The sequence below is a fragment of the Anopheles marshallii genome, chromosome 3 (genome assembly GCF_943734725.1).
Source record: "Anopheles marshallii chromosome 3, idAnoMarsDA_429_01, whole genome shotgun sequence".
Classification (NCBI taxonomy): Eukaryota; Metazoa; Arthropoda; class Insecta; order Diptera; family Culicidae; genus Anopheles; species Anopheles marshallii.
In genome coordinates, this window is record NC_071327.1 from 73,567,903 (window position 1) to 73,585,686 (window position 17,784).

General features: G+C 43.6%; 1 protein-coding gene across 1 annotated transcript; it reads right to left on the bottom strand.

Annotated features, from left to right (window-relative positions):
- Nucleotides 1-187: 187 nt before the first annotated feature.
- On the bottom strand, nucleotides 188-11,867 carry LOC128711498 (uncharacterized). Its single transcript, XM_053806378.1, has 7 exons — nucleotides 11,522-11,867; nucleotides 9,013-9,156; nucleotides 8,169-8,330; nucleotides 7,072-7,248; nucleotides 4,838-5,401; nucleotides 369-658; nucleotides 188-277 (listed from the first exon to the last, which is right to left on the bottom strand). The coding sequence occupies exons 1-7, from the start codon at nucleotides 11,865-11,867 to the stop codon at nucleotides 188-190; spliced, it is 1,773 nt and encodes a 590-aa protein (XP_053662353.1).
- Nucleotides 11,868-17,784: the final 5,917 nt, after the last annotated feature.

Consider the following 17,784-nt stretch of genomic DNA (forward strand, 5'->3'; position numbering starts at 1 on the left):
ACCATTGTGCTTACCATTCCATGAACCGGATTGTGCCGGTTTCGTACGTCCTATGTTTTTGGGTTGCTTTTGTCTGTTGTTTTGGTTTTTTTGCTTATTGGTCTAAAAATTTCCATAAAATGGCTTCTATATAACATTTGCCTACCATCACTGCATCACCGGTTTTGTTTTGCTAAGTTCCCATCCACTATTTCAACAATTCCGTCGAGCTGCACGGTCCATCGAAACATCCGCCCGTACTGTCGCTTACCGAACGTTGGCTAAGGTTGGGCGAGAACTGTAATAGAAAAGGTAGGAAAAAGGACAACAAATTACATCTTTGGCAACTTTCAAATGCTCGGCGACATCGTTGGTAACGAATATCTGACTACCTCCTGCGTTTCGTCCACCGACGGTAGTATGTCGTCGACCGAGTTCGGCGTCATCGGGCTGGGTGTCGTCAGTATCGGTTTGTTCATAGGGCACGATATCACATCACCGATGATGATGTTCGGTTTGATCTTCTGCAGCTGCTGCTGCTCCTGGAGCCGGGCCAGATGCCGTTTCATCTCCTGCCGTAGCTCCTTCTGCTGGATCTCCTGCTCGAACCGACGCATACTGTAGCTCCGCACGGACGAACTGGTACTGTGCACGGAAGCTAAACTTGGTCTTCGGGAACCTGCCGCAGTGGTGGGAATTGGATGAGAAAAACGGGAAAACAATATTCACACCATTACTAACATAGTCCCGCGCACGACCGACGGGCTGTTGTTGCGTTAGACTTTTGCTTTCTATGACAATGAACCAATGGCGTGTGCATTACGCGTTTGAATTGGCTTTTTTTGAGCAGGTGAGCAACCATCGAGAGTGACAAAAATAGTAGAAGAAAGTACGTTCAGAGTTGCACTTGGTGAAATGCTGACAAGCTGGCGTGTGCTACACAAAAAAACAATGCAATGGTAACCATCATTACGAACAGAAGTGTTGAGGGATGTGCAAAGTAAATTATAATACAACAGCGCAAAGGTGGGTGCTCGCTTCCAACAGTGAGGCCTAGACATTTCGTTGCTGAAGTCGTTAGGAAGGTTTGGCTGTTACATATCCGACCCGTACGATTTAACAATTGTTATGTCTTATGTAAGGAGAAACTTTGAACAAAAATAGTCAAATTGTTAAAGAAAAATATAATTTTTAGTTTACAGAAAAGAAAAAAAAACAGGTAAGTAATTTTATTCATATTGAAATATTGAAAGAATCTCTGCACAAAAGACACTTATCTTGAAGGGAAAGTTGTATTTTTAAACAGTTTTTTATTAATCTTGTAAATCATAAAACACAAGCTTTGACAGCAGCACATTTAGCTTAAATAGCGTTAAAAAAGAGCCAAAACTATAATTTGCAAGAACAAGACATTGAGAGATTTATAGTAATTAAGTGTAGTTCGCTTGCATAGAACTGCTTAAAGCTAACCCAAAGAATAAAAATAACATACAGAAGTATACAACTTATGATTGATTGAAGAATTAGTGAAAACAAAGGTACAAAATGTAATTAACACAAAGACAATTGCAAAATGTTTGTCATAATGTGTGTTATGTCGTGTCGATAAGCAGTTTAGTAGAAGTGATACAAAGATGTCAATGAACGTTAGTACAACAGCATAGGAAGCAAGAAGACGTGATGCTAGGCGTATGTTGCTTCTTAGCTGACGAAGAAAGATGAAAATAAATATAGAAACAAAACAGCATTAAAAAAAGAGACAAAGGTAAAGAGAAGAAAGTGGAGTGGAAGGAAAAATAACGCGATTCGAGTGAAAGTGAAAAGCTTAACCAGAAAACAAACGATATAGAAACGAATGAAAAGTAAGCCTTATGTAGAAAGAGTGGATAAAACAAACGCTATGTGACAACAGCTTGTAGATTGTCAGTTTCATTACCGGATTCGTGTATTTTGTGTGTATTACGTAAATCATTTCGCCATATTGCTTATATGCATGAACACACATTCTGAAATTAGTACGTCATTGAGGTGGGTAAAAGAAAAACAGAAACTTACGCGCTTCCCTACTTCTTCGGGTAACGGAACAAAAACAGTACAGACAAGTTAATGATCAAACACTTCTAGGCAGTACAGTACGATACAGAGCTACGAGTAGAATAACACCCAAAAACACCAACACACAAAACTATGCACAAACGTTAAGAAACGCGAACACACACACACACACTCACGCGCACTCACACGTACAAAAACACACGGTTGCTATTGTCAAGAATGGGTTTTTGTCTGCGGTGGTTTTTCTTTACTCTACCTCTAGAAATGGCAACATGTGAATGGTGTGAAGGACAACCGTCTTGAACAACATGAACACAACACAACATCAACATCAACAACATTAACGACAAAACACAAGAAGAAGAAGAAGAAGAAGAAGGAGAAGAGTACGAGGAAGATGTAGATGGATAAACAAAACAACTCTACAGGAATAGATTCCCTGTGGTAAAGGAAACCAAAAAAAAAAAACTAAGCTCAGCCGACCAGAACGAAACATCCTTGACAATTGTTGCGGTTGCATGTTTTTTGTGCCTTTCGGTTTTGGTACCAGTTTCCATTCCATTTCCTTTCCCTGCACAGTGTCCCATCACCCCCTTATTTTCCGGCCAGGTGTTTGGCCGAGACACACCAACGGCACGCAATTGCACTCCGCAGTTTGGTCACACGAAAACGATGGATGCGAATAGCGCTCTTCGACAGGTTGAGGGAAATTAGAAACTAAACGGTTTTTGGTTTTATGTTGCTGCCTGGAAATGTGTTGCGTGTCGGAGTGAAATGTTTGCCTCAATTGTAACGCTTGTTGTACATTAATGGCTTGATCGATATGATTGACATTAATTCGTTTTATACTAACATACATTATTCTATTCGCCTGGTTTATCTGTTGCATTTCAGCACACCATAACGGAAAATTCGTGCAGAAGTACGGGAAACAGGGTGCACAGTTGTTGGTAGTTTGATTGCTTTGTACTAATTAAATCAAGTAAAGCTTACTGCACCTCTTTTGGTTTATATTGGAACATTGTAACTGTAAAAAAGTAAGCGGAGTACAGATGAGTTCACGATGATGTCATTTCAAAATGAGGTAAAAGGCTGAGAAAAGATATCGTATTTTAGTGGAAGTAAGTGAAATAGCTATGCTATAAAGGCCGCATGGTCAGAAATGTTTTGAATAATTTAAAAGAGGCAACTTTGCTTTGGAAGACGAGGGGCATTTTGGAAAACACAACAGATTTATAAAAGACAATTGGTGGCAATGTTGTCAGATGAAGATCTCACTCAAACACAAGAAAAACTCGCAATGATATTTGGAGTACTTTAGCAAACAGTCTTCTGCCGGGGTGAGAAACTGGGTACTTTATATGAACTGAAGCCAAGAGACGTCACGACGTCTAACAACCTCGGTTCACTCGTTAGCAACAACTGGAACGACAAAATTAAAGTGACTTTCCTGCATTGAATTTTGTCTGACGATGAAAAATGGTTGGCAATATCTGCAGACCTTGCCATGAATGACTTTAACTCATAATTGACAGTCAAACTGATTGTGCTTAGTCTTTAGATCAAGCATTGTAATTGGTGGGACCAAAAGGACTTGATCCATTATGAGCGCCTGCAGCCAAACGAAAAAGTTAGTTTTGTTCTTTTTTCGCGTTGGGTTCTGAAAATTATCCAAGACGTTGACAAATTTTGTAGGAAACATAGGAAAATTTCTGATAAATTAACATATATTCCATGAACAACATAAATACGTCAAATTTCCATTGAAAACACAACGAATTCATGTGTAGTCTTGATACATTTAAAGAACGATTCTTAGCGAATTAGCCAGTACAATGAAAAACGATAATGAAACCTGGATTACATTCATTACAATGTGATCCACTTTAGACAGCAATATTGAGCTAATGGTGCGCATGACTAATTTCTTCAAAGGGCAATCTACATGGTGGGACATTCCATTGTTGGTACCAAAGTTCTACACCACACACTCACTCACTTCGTAATGGATTTCCGTAGGCAATTAAAAGGCAATAAACCATTTTCCACCTTAACAGCTGAAACCGCTTACTAGCAAACGTGTTGATGAAATAGGGGACTGATTGTGTAGCCCGCTGTAGCGGCAAACATAATATTCCCGCTTGGAAACATTGTGTTACCTTGTCGGATAAAACCAGAAATCCCGAATCTAGCTGCTAGCCGGATGGATACTAATTACCGTTCTATTGAGGTACGATTGCTTGGCACTGGACCATGGGACAAACCCACACTAAAACCCACAGAAAACAGGAAAATTGCAGGCGGATTTTGGGAAGCTGGGGAAATGGTACCGTCTAGAGCGGTGGAGTGGACAACTACGACACCGCACAGTGAGTGGTATAGAAACGAAAAATAGAGAAACTAACAAACAGAACTCGAACGCAAAACGCAACATCTAACACACACCGATACATGTACACTAGAGCATTCGTCCACCGGACCGGTGAACAGGTAGTCGGACAGGCGGACAGGACGGTAGTGTTGGAATTTGCTACGAGGACGGGAACCGAAGAGCGTGGTGCGGAAGAAAGTGGTGGGAATACCGAGGCAATAAACAGGGAGGAGCGTTCCAGCTATCGGTTCGATCGGTTCAGTTCTCGGGGGAGGAAATACAGGATTTGACAGTAAGATGCCTGGAGTGGAGTGTGAATGTGTTTTACCGCAACGTTTGCCACCTCGCTCGCTGGTGTCGGCAGCGCGCCCAGCTCGATGCTGTCGTGCAGATCGTAGCTGTAGCAGTGATTGACAAACGGATCGGCCGTACCATGTCCGTCCTCATCGTCGAAGCTCGAATCGTCGTTGGTGGAGGTACCGTAATGGTACGGTGCGTGGTACTGCCCATTGCTGCCACCGGCGGTGCTGCTACTGCCCGCGACATGCCCGACGCCGGTCCCATCATTGTCCCTGCCGTGCACGTTCACGCTCGACGTGTGGTTTCCGCTGCCGATCAGCGCGGTGGCCTTGCAAAACTTGGAAAACAACTTATTGTGCGTTCTGAGCGACGGTATGTCCAGGTAGAGCAGCTGCTTCTGGTGCTCCAGCTGGCGCTCGAGATATTTGGTCATATTGTCGTCGCTCAGATAGCTGCTGGGGTGCTGGGAATCGGTACTAGTGGATTTACTATTTCTAATTGCAGATATGTGACATGATACAAGCAATATGGCGGCAGATCGGGCCGCACCTGTACGGGAGGTCGAGACCAGGACCCCTTTGGAGCCGTGCAGCGGCGCACTGGACGGTCGCCGATTGCCATAGGAACCGATGGAACCGCTCGAGCGCTGACTGGAACGAGATGACGGTCTTGCCGACTGTATTGTCAATGGTATCCCTGTCGTTGGCGCGTTGCCGTGGGTCCCCACACGCCATGCCGAATGGCACGGTTACGGGTTTCCGGTCCGTTGGGGCAGGTTAGGACGCGCGCGCGGTACAGGACAGTTTGTATCGACAGTTTTACACCATCCATTGCCGCGAACCGGAATAGTGGGTTCATCGTGATGTGTGAGTGTGTATTTTTGAGCGCAAAACAAACATGGTCAGCATGAAATGGAGAGAAAGAAGAGATAAATAGAGAGACAGAGTAGCCAGCGCCGGAGATATGTGAAATAAATGCGTAAATGTATCAATCAGCACACATGAAACGCTACAACGGGGAAATGAAAAAAAAAAACGATATACGGGACGATGTTGTTATTCGAATCAGTGTTTAATTTCAAAGTGTCAAAATCAAACTACTAATTATATGAAAAATCACTCCCCTTCTAGTTCAAAAATGTATGCCATAAAACATCACTCAGTTTTAAACGCTACAAGGCGCCTGTGTTGTAATATAGCGAAAGTGTTGTTTTGCTTTTTGGTTGCATAATGTCAAAGATAAGTAATACCATCATTTTTAACGACGATCACTCAGTCCTACACAGTACCAGGCGTCTCTATGCGTTTCACCACGTGGTGCCAGTCTCATTTTTATAAAAGCTTCATGTGATACCACTTGCAATGCTACTCATACTAACAAAAGAAGCATCAAATATCCAAAAGTGTATCTATTTTCCTCATAATCTCTGATCCTTAAATGCAGGCCATGAAAGATCACTTAATTGTACACAGTACCAGGCGCCTCCATCGATTTCGCAACGTGGCGATGCTTTTGTTTTTTTCTGTCACTGATAAGTGATACAACTTGCAACACTACTCAAAATAATCGAAAACCGCAACATCATAAAAAGTCTTCCTAGAAAAAATTCTTGTTTTCCGAATTGAATCATGAAAAATTGCTAAGTTTTACACGCTATCAGGCGCCTCCATCCATTTCGTCATGTGGCGATATTGTTGTTTAGTTTGTTTGTTTTTTTTTTTATGTGTGTCAATGATAAGTGATACCACTTGCAAAACTACTCAAATCAGCGGAACAAGCGAAACAACACAAAAATGTCTAATGTTTCAACATGCAGCAAAACTATTCCTGTCGGTTTTTATTGGGTTTTGTTTTTAAATTCAAGACCAAATTTTACAATCACACTACAGTAAGATAACCCGTACAGTTCGTGTTCAAAGTTGAAATGTCATACGGTACGCCATAAAAGGCATTGGAAAGAGAGGGTAATAGGAAATCAAAACACACACAGACGCAAACAAACCAATGTTTAGAAAACAATCTAAAAAGCAACCACGACCGGACGAAACTGCACACTGGAGCAGAACATCCGGAAATGGAACCCGAAAATAAAACAAAACGTGCCACTAGCACTACCGTGGCAGTCCAAGGTCTTGCCATTTGGCAAGACAAGCGAAAGCTGTAAGGAAGGATGTGTCACCGAAAGGGGCAAAGAAAAGGAAAGTAGGAATGGTGGCTCGAATGGGGGCTGGGAAAGAAACGAACCGCCTGACACGGACAAATGATAAAAATAGCCGGAAACCGGAACACCGAGAGAATCTAGAATCTCCAGCACCAAACAAGGAAAAAAAGAAAGAAACGGAGGCCCCGAGCCAGTCATACCGTACCTGTATCACTGGAAAAGAGTATCGGCGGTGCGAGGTTCGCATCACCGAAATGCCTAGGTCGTGGATATTTTGTTTTGCTAAATAAATGCAGCACCATGCAAATGAGCCCCGCCAGCACGGCAATGCCGCTCGTGACACCGAACAGTGTCGGAAGATCCGCAGTTATGGTGGCCATGTCTGTGAAGTAGATTAAAATGTTAAACGATTGATGCGGATGCCGGGAACCGCAACCGCCCCTAGCAGGCCACCGTGGTGTGTGTGTCACTTCTTTCCTTCCTGTACGGCTGTGTAACAGCTGTTAAGCCATTGGATTATGGTTAGTTTACTATTGTTCTACAATTTTTCTTCCTTTTCGGAATGTTTTTTTTTTCTTCTTCTTTTCGAGCAAACCATAAGCTTTCCAGCGGTAACGCTTGGGTCACTGCCAGATGCATGCCAATCCGATGGTACGGAGCCTGTTTTCAGTCTGTTCGTATGTTGGTCAGCAGCACCGGGTGGACGTAAATCGAACTATTATCGTCCGCTGCCCTGTTTGCCGCAGCAACGAATCCTTTTTTTAGCATAAATCAAACAACGACTATCACGCGGAAACGTCATCGCATGGTGTGCTGGTTGAACAAGTGATAGCTTAGAGTGATGTTTGTTTCTTTCGACCGGTTTGAAAATAATCCATAAATCAACTAATAATAGCGCTAACTTTCAAACATTTAAAATAGTTTTGCAATATAAGACCATAAATGTACCTTAGAATTTAATGGACCTTACACTAAAACCGACCGTAACCGTATACTATTGAACTATTAAGGAAAATGAAACAAAATTTGTAACCTTTTTCGAGTTTGGGTTTAATTTTTTTGTATTCTTCAATTAAATTCATCACCATTTAGCTAATCTCAGGCTATCACAATAATCATCTTTGACCTTGTGCCTGCTACGATCCCAAGCATTGCATGTCAACACGCAAATGAAATTCTCTGCACCGCTTTACTAACGCTTCCCCTAATGACACTTTGCTTTTACTGCAAAACCACCAGTGACTGCTGCGGCACGGCACGCTGCAATCTTTGCTGGCCGGCGCGACCTTTAACCCCACTTACCTTGTGTGCAGAAGACACGTTTCGTTGGCTTCGAATAGCTAACGGAGTGGAAACCGGGCGCACATTGACAGATGGCGTTGTGGACGATCTGCATGCACAGCGCATGCTCATCGTTGTAGATGCAAGTCTGATCGTAGAAGCATTGTTCCCCAAGTTTTTTGGCTGCAGGCGCATGTGGGAAGGATAACGATAAAATGTTGATTATTGGAATTGATTCATTTTACGCGCAAACACCGAACGCGTTTGAACAATGATCGACATCGAATCAAACAAACGTTTTGTATTTGCCACACGCTCACAATGCAGTTTCCCCGGAGAGGAAAAAAAAACCGTACGGTGGTAAACGTTGTTTGGATTCTATTCTAACGCTTTGTTAGCATGTTGGCAAAGGTTGGCTGGCGGTACAACAAAATCAAACGAAACGCGATACGTCCGGAAACGGCATTCGTACGCTCGTGACGTGAAGACATTTGAAGCAATGTTTGCCGACTTAAAATGGGTCGGAACGCTCCACAGCGAGCGCTGCTCTTTGCTTTCATTTATTTTCTTTCGTTTTGCAACGAGGATAATTTGAGAATTTGCTGGCCTTGGGCCAAACCGTCCCGGGCTCATAAAACGTACATTTCGTCTGCGGTCAACCCACAGCAGCAATTGGTCAAGCGAAACATCTCCCCCGGTGGAGGAAGGTCCCACCGAAGGTGAAAAGAAAATAAATGGAACAGGAAAACAGGCAACATTGGCATTTCCGGGTCGAATTCTGGTTTGCACGAGTTCGGCCCGACACCCGAGAGTTCAAGGGAGAGTTAGATGGACGAAAATGGCGGTTGGCCGTGGGAAAACTTACGCTTGGCACATCCTTTCAGTAGTCCAATCAGCACGACGTAATCTTTTTCGCAGCCGCAGGTGTTAGTCGTAGGATCACAGTACACGTGATGTAGCTTGGGGTGGCACGTAAACTCGCACGGTGCCCCAACGTACATTCCCTTCGCTGAAACGAAGCCAAACAAAACGAGTTTCGGGCGTCAGGCGACAATTAATCGTAACGCGGCAGCTGATTGTGCCGATGTTGATGTGATCGATGGTGTGGAAATGTGATTTACTTTGCAAGATTACACGAGCAAAAGCTCTCGTAAGGTGACTAGTGATAAACGTAATAAGGATCGAAAGCATGGCATACAAAGTGGTTTTCACCCATAAGTAATGTATTTCGAAACGAAAAAGAAAATATAATAATAAAAATCGTAAAACATGGCCGCTTCCGTTTACGTAAACGAATGCTTGGAAAGCTGAAAACGAAGGAAGCTAAAGAGTTACACACCGTACCGTCATAATTTAGGTTTTATTATCTTTGCCACGTGGCTTCTCGGTAGTGCAGCACGGGGTTTTGAAAGCCGTCGCGCTGGTACGCTGGAGTGTTGCCAAAAAGGTGCCAACAAAATGTAAGAAGCGTGGCTAATATTTGGGTCAACCATTACCAAATGCGGGACCGGATATTACCGTCTAATGTTGTCACTTCACATTTTTCGCTGGCCATTACTTTTGCGATGGGTGACGGTGCTGGCCTGTGCGAACAGATGTAAACAAGCAGTGGGCGGCATTTAAAAGTCAAATTGGTTGCTGGCATGTGCCAAAATCGTATCAAGACGTAACACCGTGGCTCGTGCAGTTTCTTAGAATGTTGCATAATTTATTGATTCTATGAAGTACTTACAATATGGTATTTTAATTAAAAAAATAAACAAACCAATATATCGTTTTAAACAACACTCAACACATTAAAATCGGTGTGTCGAATCGTGTTCGGCCACACTGAATAACCCTTCCACATGTATTCCGTGCCGTGCGGCTGCCTAAACATGATTGCGGACAGCATTAACCATTTAACTAATGTACATCCTGTTTAGCTGACAACGTGCTTGTTCGCTTAATGAGTGACTAACCGCAACAATACCGCCGTGCCGTGGCGATGCTGCCGATTTCTCGCTTAACACGCAGCAATAAAAGGCAATCATTAAAACGATCAAAACACGATAAGGCATGCAGATGGCAAATGGCCGGCCACGCGCCTGGACCGGGCATCATCGCAGGGAGGGGTGAGTTTATAATCGCGTTCAATGGCGTGACAACATGAAAAGTTCAATCCTCACGAGAGCTTTCCACCGGAACGGTTGGCATCCGCTCGTGTTTGCTCTCGTATTCGCTCTCTTTGCTCACTCTCGCGTATTTTGGTTACTGTTTTTTTCCCTTCCTATTGTGGTACGATAAATTTTAGTCAAATTTTCGGTATATTGATCATTGGTACAGATTTTACCAACTTTGCCCCGATTTGGGTTTTTGATTTGAAATATTCTTACACAATCTTTCATTAAAATTTATAGGGATGCTCATCCTATTGGAGAGGCAAAAAGTCTAAACAAATTATTGTTTGGAATATCCCCGATCAATTGAACATATTAAAACATTAATACGCACATCTTCGAACTACTGTTTAGTCAGCGTGTGTACTATACTAGATTTTAAGTATTTCTATATTCGATACGAAAACCGAAAAAAACAGCTCAAACCGCTTATCGAGATCACTTATTCTAAGTGATGTCTAAGCCGAAAACAAGGCTCTATTCTAAGAACCCGGATGTATCAAACCATTCGCGTAACGAAATATTCACCAATATGCTACGCCGGAACGTTACAGCTTCGAGTGAATTCAGCTGGAGGAAACGAAAATTAGATTATTCGTTCGTCATCTTGCGGATAAAGGATCGCAAGTGCCCGAACCTTATTGGATTTGCAACAAACGCAATTTCTTCCTCCGGCTGTACCAAGAAAGCACTCGTCACTCGGCGAGAACGATCAATTTACAACCACTGGAAAGGCTCAAGCTTTGTGCGTATTGTCTAACCGGATCGCGGAAATTCGACGAATGGAACGTGAAACGAAGTAAGGAAATGTTTAAATATGGCTAATCCATCTAATGTTCCAGTATAGGCTAACAAGTTTGTTGCACACAAGAAAACGTCAATCTTTTACTCCTTGGTTGAACCAGAATTTTAATTTTTTTGGAAGAATACCTCCTAGCAATTCCTAGGTTTAGTGTTTGCAACATTAGTCAGTTCGGGTATGTTTTGCCCAACTTAACAAGAATTATTATTTTGATAAGTCGTTAAGGTGATAATCATCGAATTAGTACATGACGGCCAAGGTAAAGTCCTGCGATCGGATCTACCACGCGGTTAGATGCAAAAGCTGTATAATTTTCTATTTAAAATAAATGGTAAATTTCAAATATAATACTTAAAAAATAACTGAAAAGGTTTTCATCCTTACTCTTACATCGCTGATCATAGAGCACTTACCCGATTTATTCTTCACTATATCGTACTCATCGTAATCATCGAAGTAGTCGTCGTCCTCATCGTCAAGCGGTGGTGCCACCATTTCTGGCAGCGGGCGCGCTTTCACCGGCAGCGAGGTGATCGACTTGGTGCCGGTGTGCGTTTCGATCGCGAGCGTCACCGGAAGCATCTTAATAAACACGTACGACAGATAGAGCAGCGCAAAGGACGACCGGCGCAGGATGCGGCTTTTGTACTTATCGCTAATGAGGGTGTAGATGATCTTATGGTACAGGAGGTGTTTCTGCTTTTGGTGCTGCTTCACTGTACATCCCCAGACACTGTCGGGGAAGAAACTCACTATCATCTTTGATGTGTTACACCAGTTCGGGCATTGCGTGATGGGAGACTCATTTAACAACGCATGCAATCTTAGGCGGTGACTGATGGTGCGAGGCTCCACCGTAGCGAAAGGGAACCGGTACGTTTCACTGCACTGACGGTAGTGGTGGTGATGATGGTGTGCACTTTGCGCAAGCCAAATGTGCGGAACTCACGCGCATTCTCTACATGGTTTTCCGTAATCGCATCTGTAGCAAAGCCGGCGAGGGAATAGAAAAAAAACCTTCGATACAAAAGATGCTCTCTTGCACTAATCCGCAGAACACAGAAGTTAGTGGAATTTATAAAATTCAGTTCAACAGAGTTCAGAGCACACTAAGCCTGGTTCTCCGGGGTGAAATAGTTCGCAGCTCACTCCAGAAAATCAGGAACATTTCCTCGACCAAAGAGCTCACATGAAATTAATTAAAGTCTACCCATCTAAATTGGTACGATAGCATCTTAATACTTTTACTGGTGTCTCCTTCGGTATGCAAATGATGCGCTCCAGTTTCTACACCGTGGCATACTCATTAGTTTATGGCCCATCACGCACCTTCACGCTCATGACCGGTTCTGAGATTAAACACTTAATTATAATCCACCTCACGCTGCGTTACGCTCATCCATACGGTCGACGTCTTCACACCGGTACGCTACCGGCACGAAGAGCCACCTTTAACTCCCAGCACGTACACATCACTCACGGTGGTCTCTTAAAACTGGACCCTTCCGGCGAATAGTTAGATTGCACTCGGTGGGAAGCGAAAAGCCTAAGGTCACACAGATAGGAAAACGAAATGAAGTATTTCCTTCCTTGCTTCATCATCCCTAACGTAGTTAGTGGCAGCGGAAGAGACACACAGAATACGGACACACACACATACACACGCAAGAATCAAACAATCGCTCCCCAACAAGCCGCTAGCCTGACCTACATTGCACCGTGCGCACCGTACCGGAGTGCTTCCGTTTCTTTTTCCGGCATTGTCCCATATCGTCGGAACGGTGCCTTTCGGCTAGAGCGGCTACGAAACGACGGTATCGCTTGGTCACATCATCAGGACAGGAGGTACGCGACCCATTGCCCTGCAGGGTGGGGAGTTGAATAGACCTGAACGGGCGTTAAATTGCTGTCGTATTTTTTGTTGTTGTTCGGGATAGCCCCGATTTGGTGGACCTCGCGTCAGACACGCCACGGCAGGAGCAACAAGATCTTGCTGGAAGTGCTCCAACAAACTTCCGAGCCAGCACATTCGACGCTGAACACCTTCCGCCACACTCGCTGCTAATCCGTTTGCAGATAAGGATGAGCCACAAGCAATGCTTTTACCGCCATACCAATCATCGGACCGGATGGGGGGGGGACGTGTGGGATACATTCGGAGTACGTGAAGGAAGGTACACCAAAGGCCCAAAATAAAATGGGCTTCTCCCAGACCCGGACCAGTTCGCTTACGTCAACCACGGTTCGATACGGTGGAAGTGGCTTTATTTCCAAACTCGCTATATTTACCACCGAGACCGAGTGTGGTGTGCCGCTTTATCGAGAGTGGTCGATTTAGATCAGGGTCCGCCGTGTTGCTGTGTCATGGAAGCCGGTATGTTATTTTTTCTACCAGAGTGTTATTCCATCCTTCCCGGAGGTTTCGGAGCAGGATGGACAGGATTCTCGTTTCTCACTATCTCGTACTCTCCCGCCTCCAGGGAACTCTCTGCAATCCGTTGCTCTATCCAGTACACTCGGACGGTTCGCACTGCACATGCCCAAGCAGATGCTCACAGTTGCATGGTGGCTCTCACATGCCACTAGGAATTCGTACAGCATACGAGAAAAGGGGACGAGGGTGGGTGGTCGGGCGAAATGGAGCGGACTACTTGGCAGCAGCCAACCAAGCGAAAACGGGGACATACAATGCCCTCCCGACAGGAGAAGGGTCCATTTTTTTTGTTCTGCCATATTCAGTGACCCCAAATTCGGGATACATTTTAAAATGATTAGACCACCATCCGTCACCTCTGTTGGCATCAGCATTACATAATGCAATGCAACAAACGCTGGCAACAAAAGTTTGCGGAGAGCACGTACAAAGTTGTTTTGCCATGCTATGTCAAGTGCCGTCTTAAAGGGAAGCTGAAAGCTTTTGCCAATGTGTGAGCACCATTTTGGTAATCTACTAATCCGATTTGGAGATCAGGTTCTTATACCTGTGGGCTTCTGCGATCTGCGGACTTTGCTTTAGACATGATCCAATTTCGCTGAAATATCTACACATTGAAGAATGGAGGCCGAAAAGACATTCTGATATATTTTAATCAAACATTAGACATTCTTCTACCACAAATGATCTTTCATCTCTTTTTTTTTTAATAAAATAATTTCGATCATTTAGATTCGGATTTCAATAAAATTTTATTGCATCCCTCGATACAAAAAGGGTTGCTCAGTCACGCAGTCCGTTATCATCGGTAAAGGTGTAATCGATTTTACGAGTACCGTATCAATTCGAACCGAACCGTCTTATCCACCACACACACACAATGGTCCATTCACTCACACTCAACTACACTGCTGCTGCTTACACACCTACACAACATCATCCCGCCCGCGATCACATCACCGTCCAATCCACCTGCAATCGCTGCCTGGACATTACATAAATCGATCATCACACTGTCGGGAGCAGCAGCATTCGAACGGATCTGCGAACGCATACAAACGAACTCCGGGGCGCAAGAAAACACATCCTTACGAATAATTTCACCCCCGAAAAATGTTACACCGTACCAATGGCGGTAGCGCCATTGCTATCGGGATTCTATTCCATCGCACTCGACAAAACCTATTAGAGGGCACACACTATCGGTACATGGATGGATGCGTAAATGCGCTAGTACGCAAGTGTTTGTGTGCCAGTGTGCGTGTGTATCTGTTTCACCTTTCTCTTAAGTGTGAAGTGGCTTTTATTCTTTATGTTCCGCGCTTATCGTTTACATCGCTTCCCACACCGACCATCTAGCACCGAAAATGTCACACACAAATCACTGTCTCGAGGCCATTTTCGGTCCATTTCTTCAAGCGTTTTTTTTTTCGCCTTTTGGCTACTTCACTTCCTACTTTATGGACACAACACACACACACACATAGAGCGGCATGCGGTGTGGCGAGAGAGCAAAACGAGGTGCAAAGAATGTGAACTTTTACTTTTTATCGCCAATGTGCTGAAATTGATGTGTAACCGCTGTGAAATAGCTTCGATGCAAACCAAACGAGAATTGCCGTGACCGCTTCGGTTGGCGGGTGTAGTATTCGGTGCCTTTTTGCAGTGTTTTCCAGTGTGGCAAAGAAATGTGTGGTATGCGAAACTGTGCCCCAGCGTCGGCTGGTATGTGCTGCTGGAAAAGTGGTACAACGTGAACTGACGGATGGAGATAGGCTTTTCCGTGCGATAAAGTTTTCCCTCGCGTTTCGAACGTTTTTCGCTCCGAGCTTTTGCATTCTCTCTCATCGGGCACGCTCCGATTTCACCACCGAATCGGTGAGATGCTTTGTGTGCGATGTTCTCACAACTCACCAGCTCACTGCTGGGAACATGGGACATTAAACGCGCTAGGTGAATACTACTCTTTATTATCACGCAAATGACATGTGTTTTGGTTTGTTTGCAAACTGTCACACAACCGAGGGCAAACAAAATGTAACTTGGGCGAATAGATTTGCTCCAGGTGCGCTCCGACAAAGTGTGAACGCACGAAACAATGGCGTATCCGGTGTATGTGTATGCTTGCCAGCACCGATGGGACGATGTGAAGTGGCCATCCATGCCCGGTTTGTACGGTGCCGAATGTGGCCGATTTGGATGGAGATAACGTTACACATGACTGAAGCTGGTAGTAGCTGGGGACGAGAAGCATAATAACAATAAATTAGCAGGCTGGTCCACCAGGCGCCACATATCGGTTTCATGTAAATAACGCTAACGTCAGATGTAATAGGATAGCGAAATGTCGTTTTGCAAGAAGCACACATACAAGCGAGGCAAGCGAACGGCGAACGAACAGCACCACAGAGAGAGAGAGAGAGAGCGAGAGAGACAACGAATTATAAATAAAACGGCAGTATCATATTTTTTCCTGCTTTCTAAACATTGACATACACAAGCCGGAGAATGAGTTGAAAGGCATAATCGTGCGATTTGTTTGCTGTACAATTTTTTTTGGTTTTGTTCAGCCACAGTCGCATCTGTTTGCAATCACAAAATAGACAAATTTAACATATATTATGATTGATTATCAAATGTTTGCGCACTTTATCGTAACTGAACAACTATGAAACCATATTAATATTGCATTTCAAGCATTCGCCTGTTTTGTTATATGAGTTTAAATTTTATCTTTCGTGGCGATCAAATAATACGTTCAGTTATTTCTTGTTCATAGCCAAAAACCCGTTGCAGTAGATTATCTCTTAATTTGAAAATCAAGCAGTTCTAATAAACACAAACATAATGTTTATTATTAATATAAATTCACATGTTTTAGTACATCCTAGATGTTTCAAGTTTCCTTTAAGCTCCTTACAATTAGAGCTTTATATTATATGAAGCTTATTGGAAAGCTCCCAACAGACAATGCTTGCACTATGGAATAGTACTCTTCGGATGTGTCCAACTTTGTTATGATGATGTAATATTGCTCTTCTCTTTATAATACTTACACGTCGAAAATAAATAAATTTATTGTTATTAAATTAAATCAAATTAAAATGTTGTCCCATGACTTCATTTCGAAATTTGAACATTTAGATTTGGAACATTTAGAATTACTTTCTTCGCTTTCTTGGTCTACTGCATGTGTACTCTAAACGGACAAAGGCCGTCGTCTGCCCATCTAATATCCCTTCCTTTCTCGTGTACGCATGGACGTCAATACTCCATCTCAATTTGGGCCTATCGCACCTCCTTTGTACATGTGAACGACCTAAAAGGACTTAAAAGGGTGGGTTGTCCGGTATCACGTTTATGACATGACTAAACAGAGGAGTATGGTGACTATAGCTCGTTGTGCGGCAGTGAAATCTTCGTACAGCTCGTAGAATTCGTTATTGTTGCAACACCTCCATCACAAAAACTTTCACTAAATTCAAAACATTTCCCATGTAGTAACGTCATCAAACCCTTAAATAAATTTGTGGTTTTTATTAACTTTCACCAGAATGATACACTCCGTACGCCAACGGGCGTAGAAGAGCATTCTTCACAGTAACGGCTAGCAAAGCGTACCGAAGTACCGACACAACTCTGCTCTTACACTAGAATGAAATAATTCGCTCAAAGATATTAAGCTTTCTCGACATGATGCGTGTTAGCCGCGCTGCTCAAGTAATCTTGCATAGTGCTAGCACAAACTGCTCGGTTCCATTTATTGAAAGCTACATGTCACCATTCCAGTTACTGCAGTTGTCTGTCAGGGTTAAATATCTGAACTAATTACGGAACGGTAACCACTTCAAGGAGCGTTTACACAGTTGGGCTGGAAATATTCTTGCTTTAGCACAACTTTGCTACCTCATTCGTCTGGTTAAAGTGCTAAGATGAAAACCTTGTCACAGAACGCACCGGATCTGATCTTTGCCAGTTCTTTCGGTGAGCCTACAGCACGCGGCAGTGAATAAAGCAGCGGCACACCACAAACGAGCAGTAGAAGTAGAAGTAGTAGCGGCAGCAGCAGCAGGCACGGTGTACCTCTTGCCCTCGAAAACACAGCATTTTAATTAAGGTTTAAATAAAATATGAGATAATTATGGTGGAAGAAGGCATGTTTGCTCGGCCTGGAATATGTGTTAATATCACTGTCGGCTATTGGTGTGTGCGGCCCGGTTTCCACTCACTCACTGTGCGCGA

Coding starts and splice junctions, on each gene's coding strand:
- LOC128711498 (XM_053806378.1), bottom strand. CDS start 11,867: ATGATAGTGAGTTTCTTCCCCGACAGTGTCTGGGGATGTACAGTGAAG. Junction 8,331..9,012: donor ACTGAAAGGATGTGCCAAGC/GTAAGTTTTCCC, acceptor ATGCGCCTGCAG/CCAAAAAACTTGGGGAACAA. Junction 7,249..8,168: donor ACGTGTCTTCTGCACACAAG/GTAAGTGGGGTT, acceptor TCTACTTCACAG/ACATGGCCACCATAACTGCG.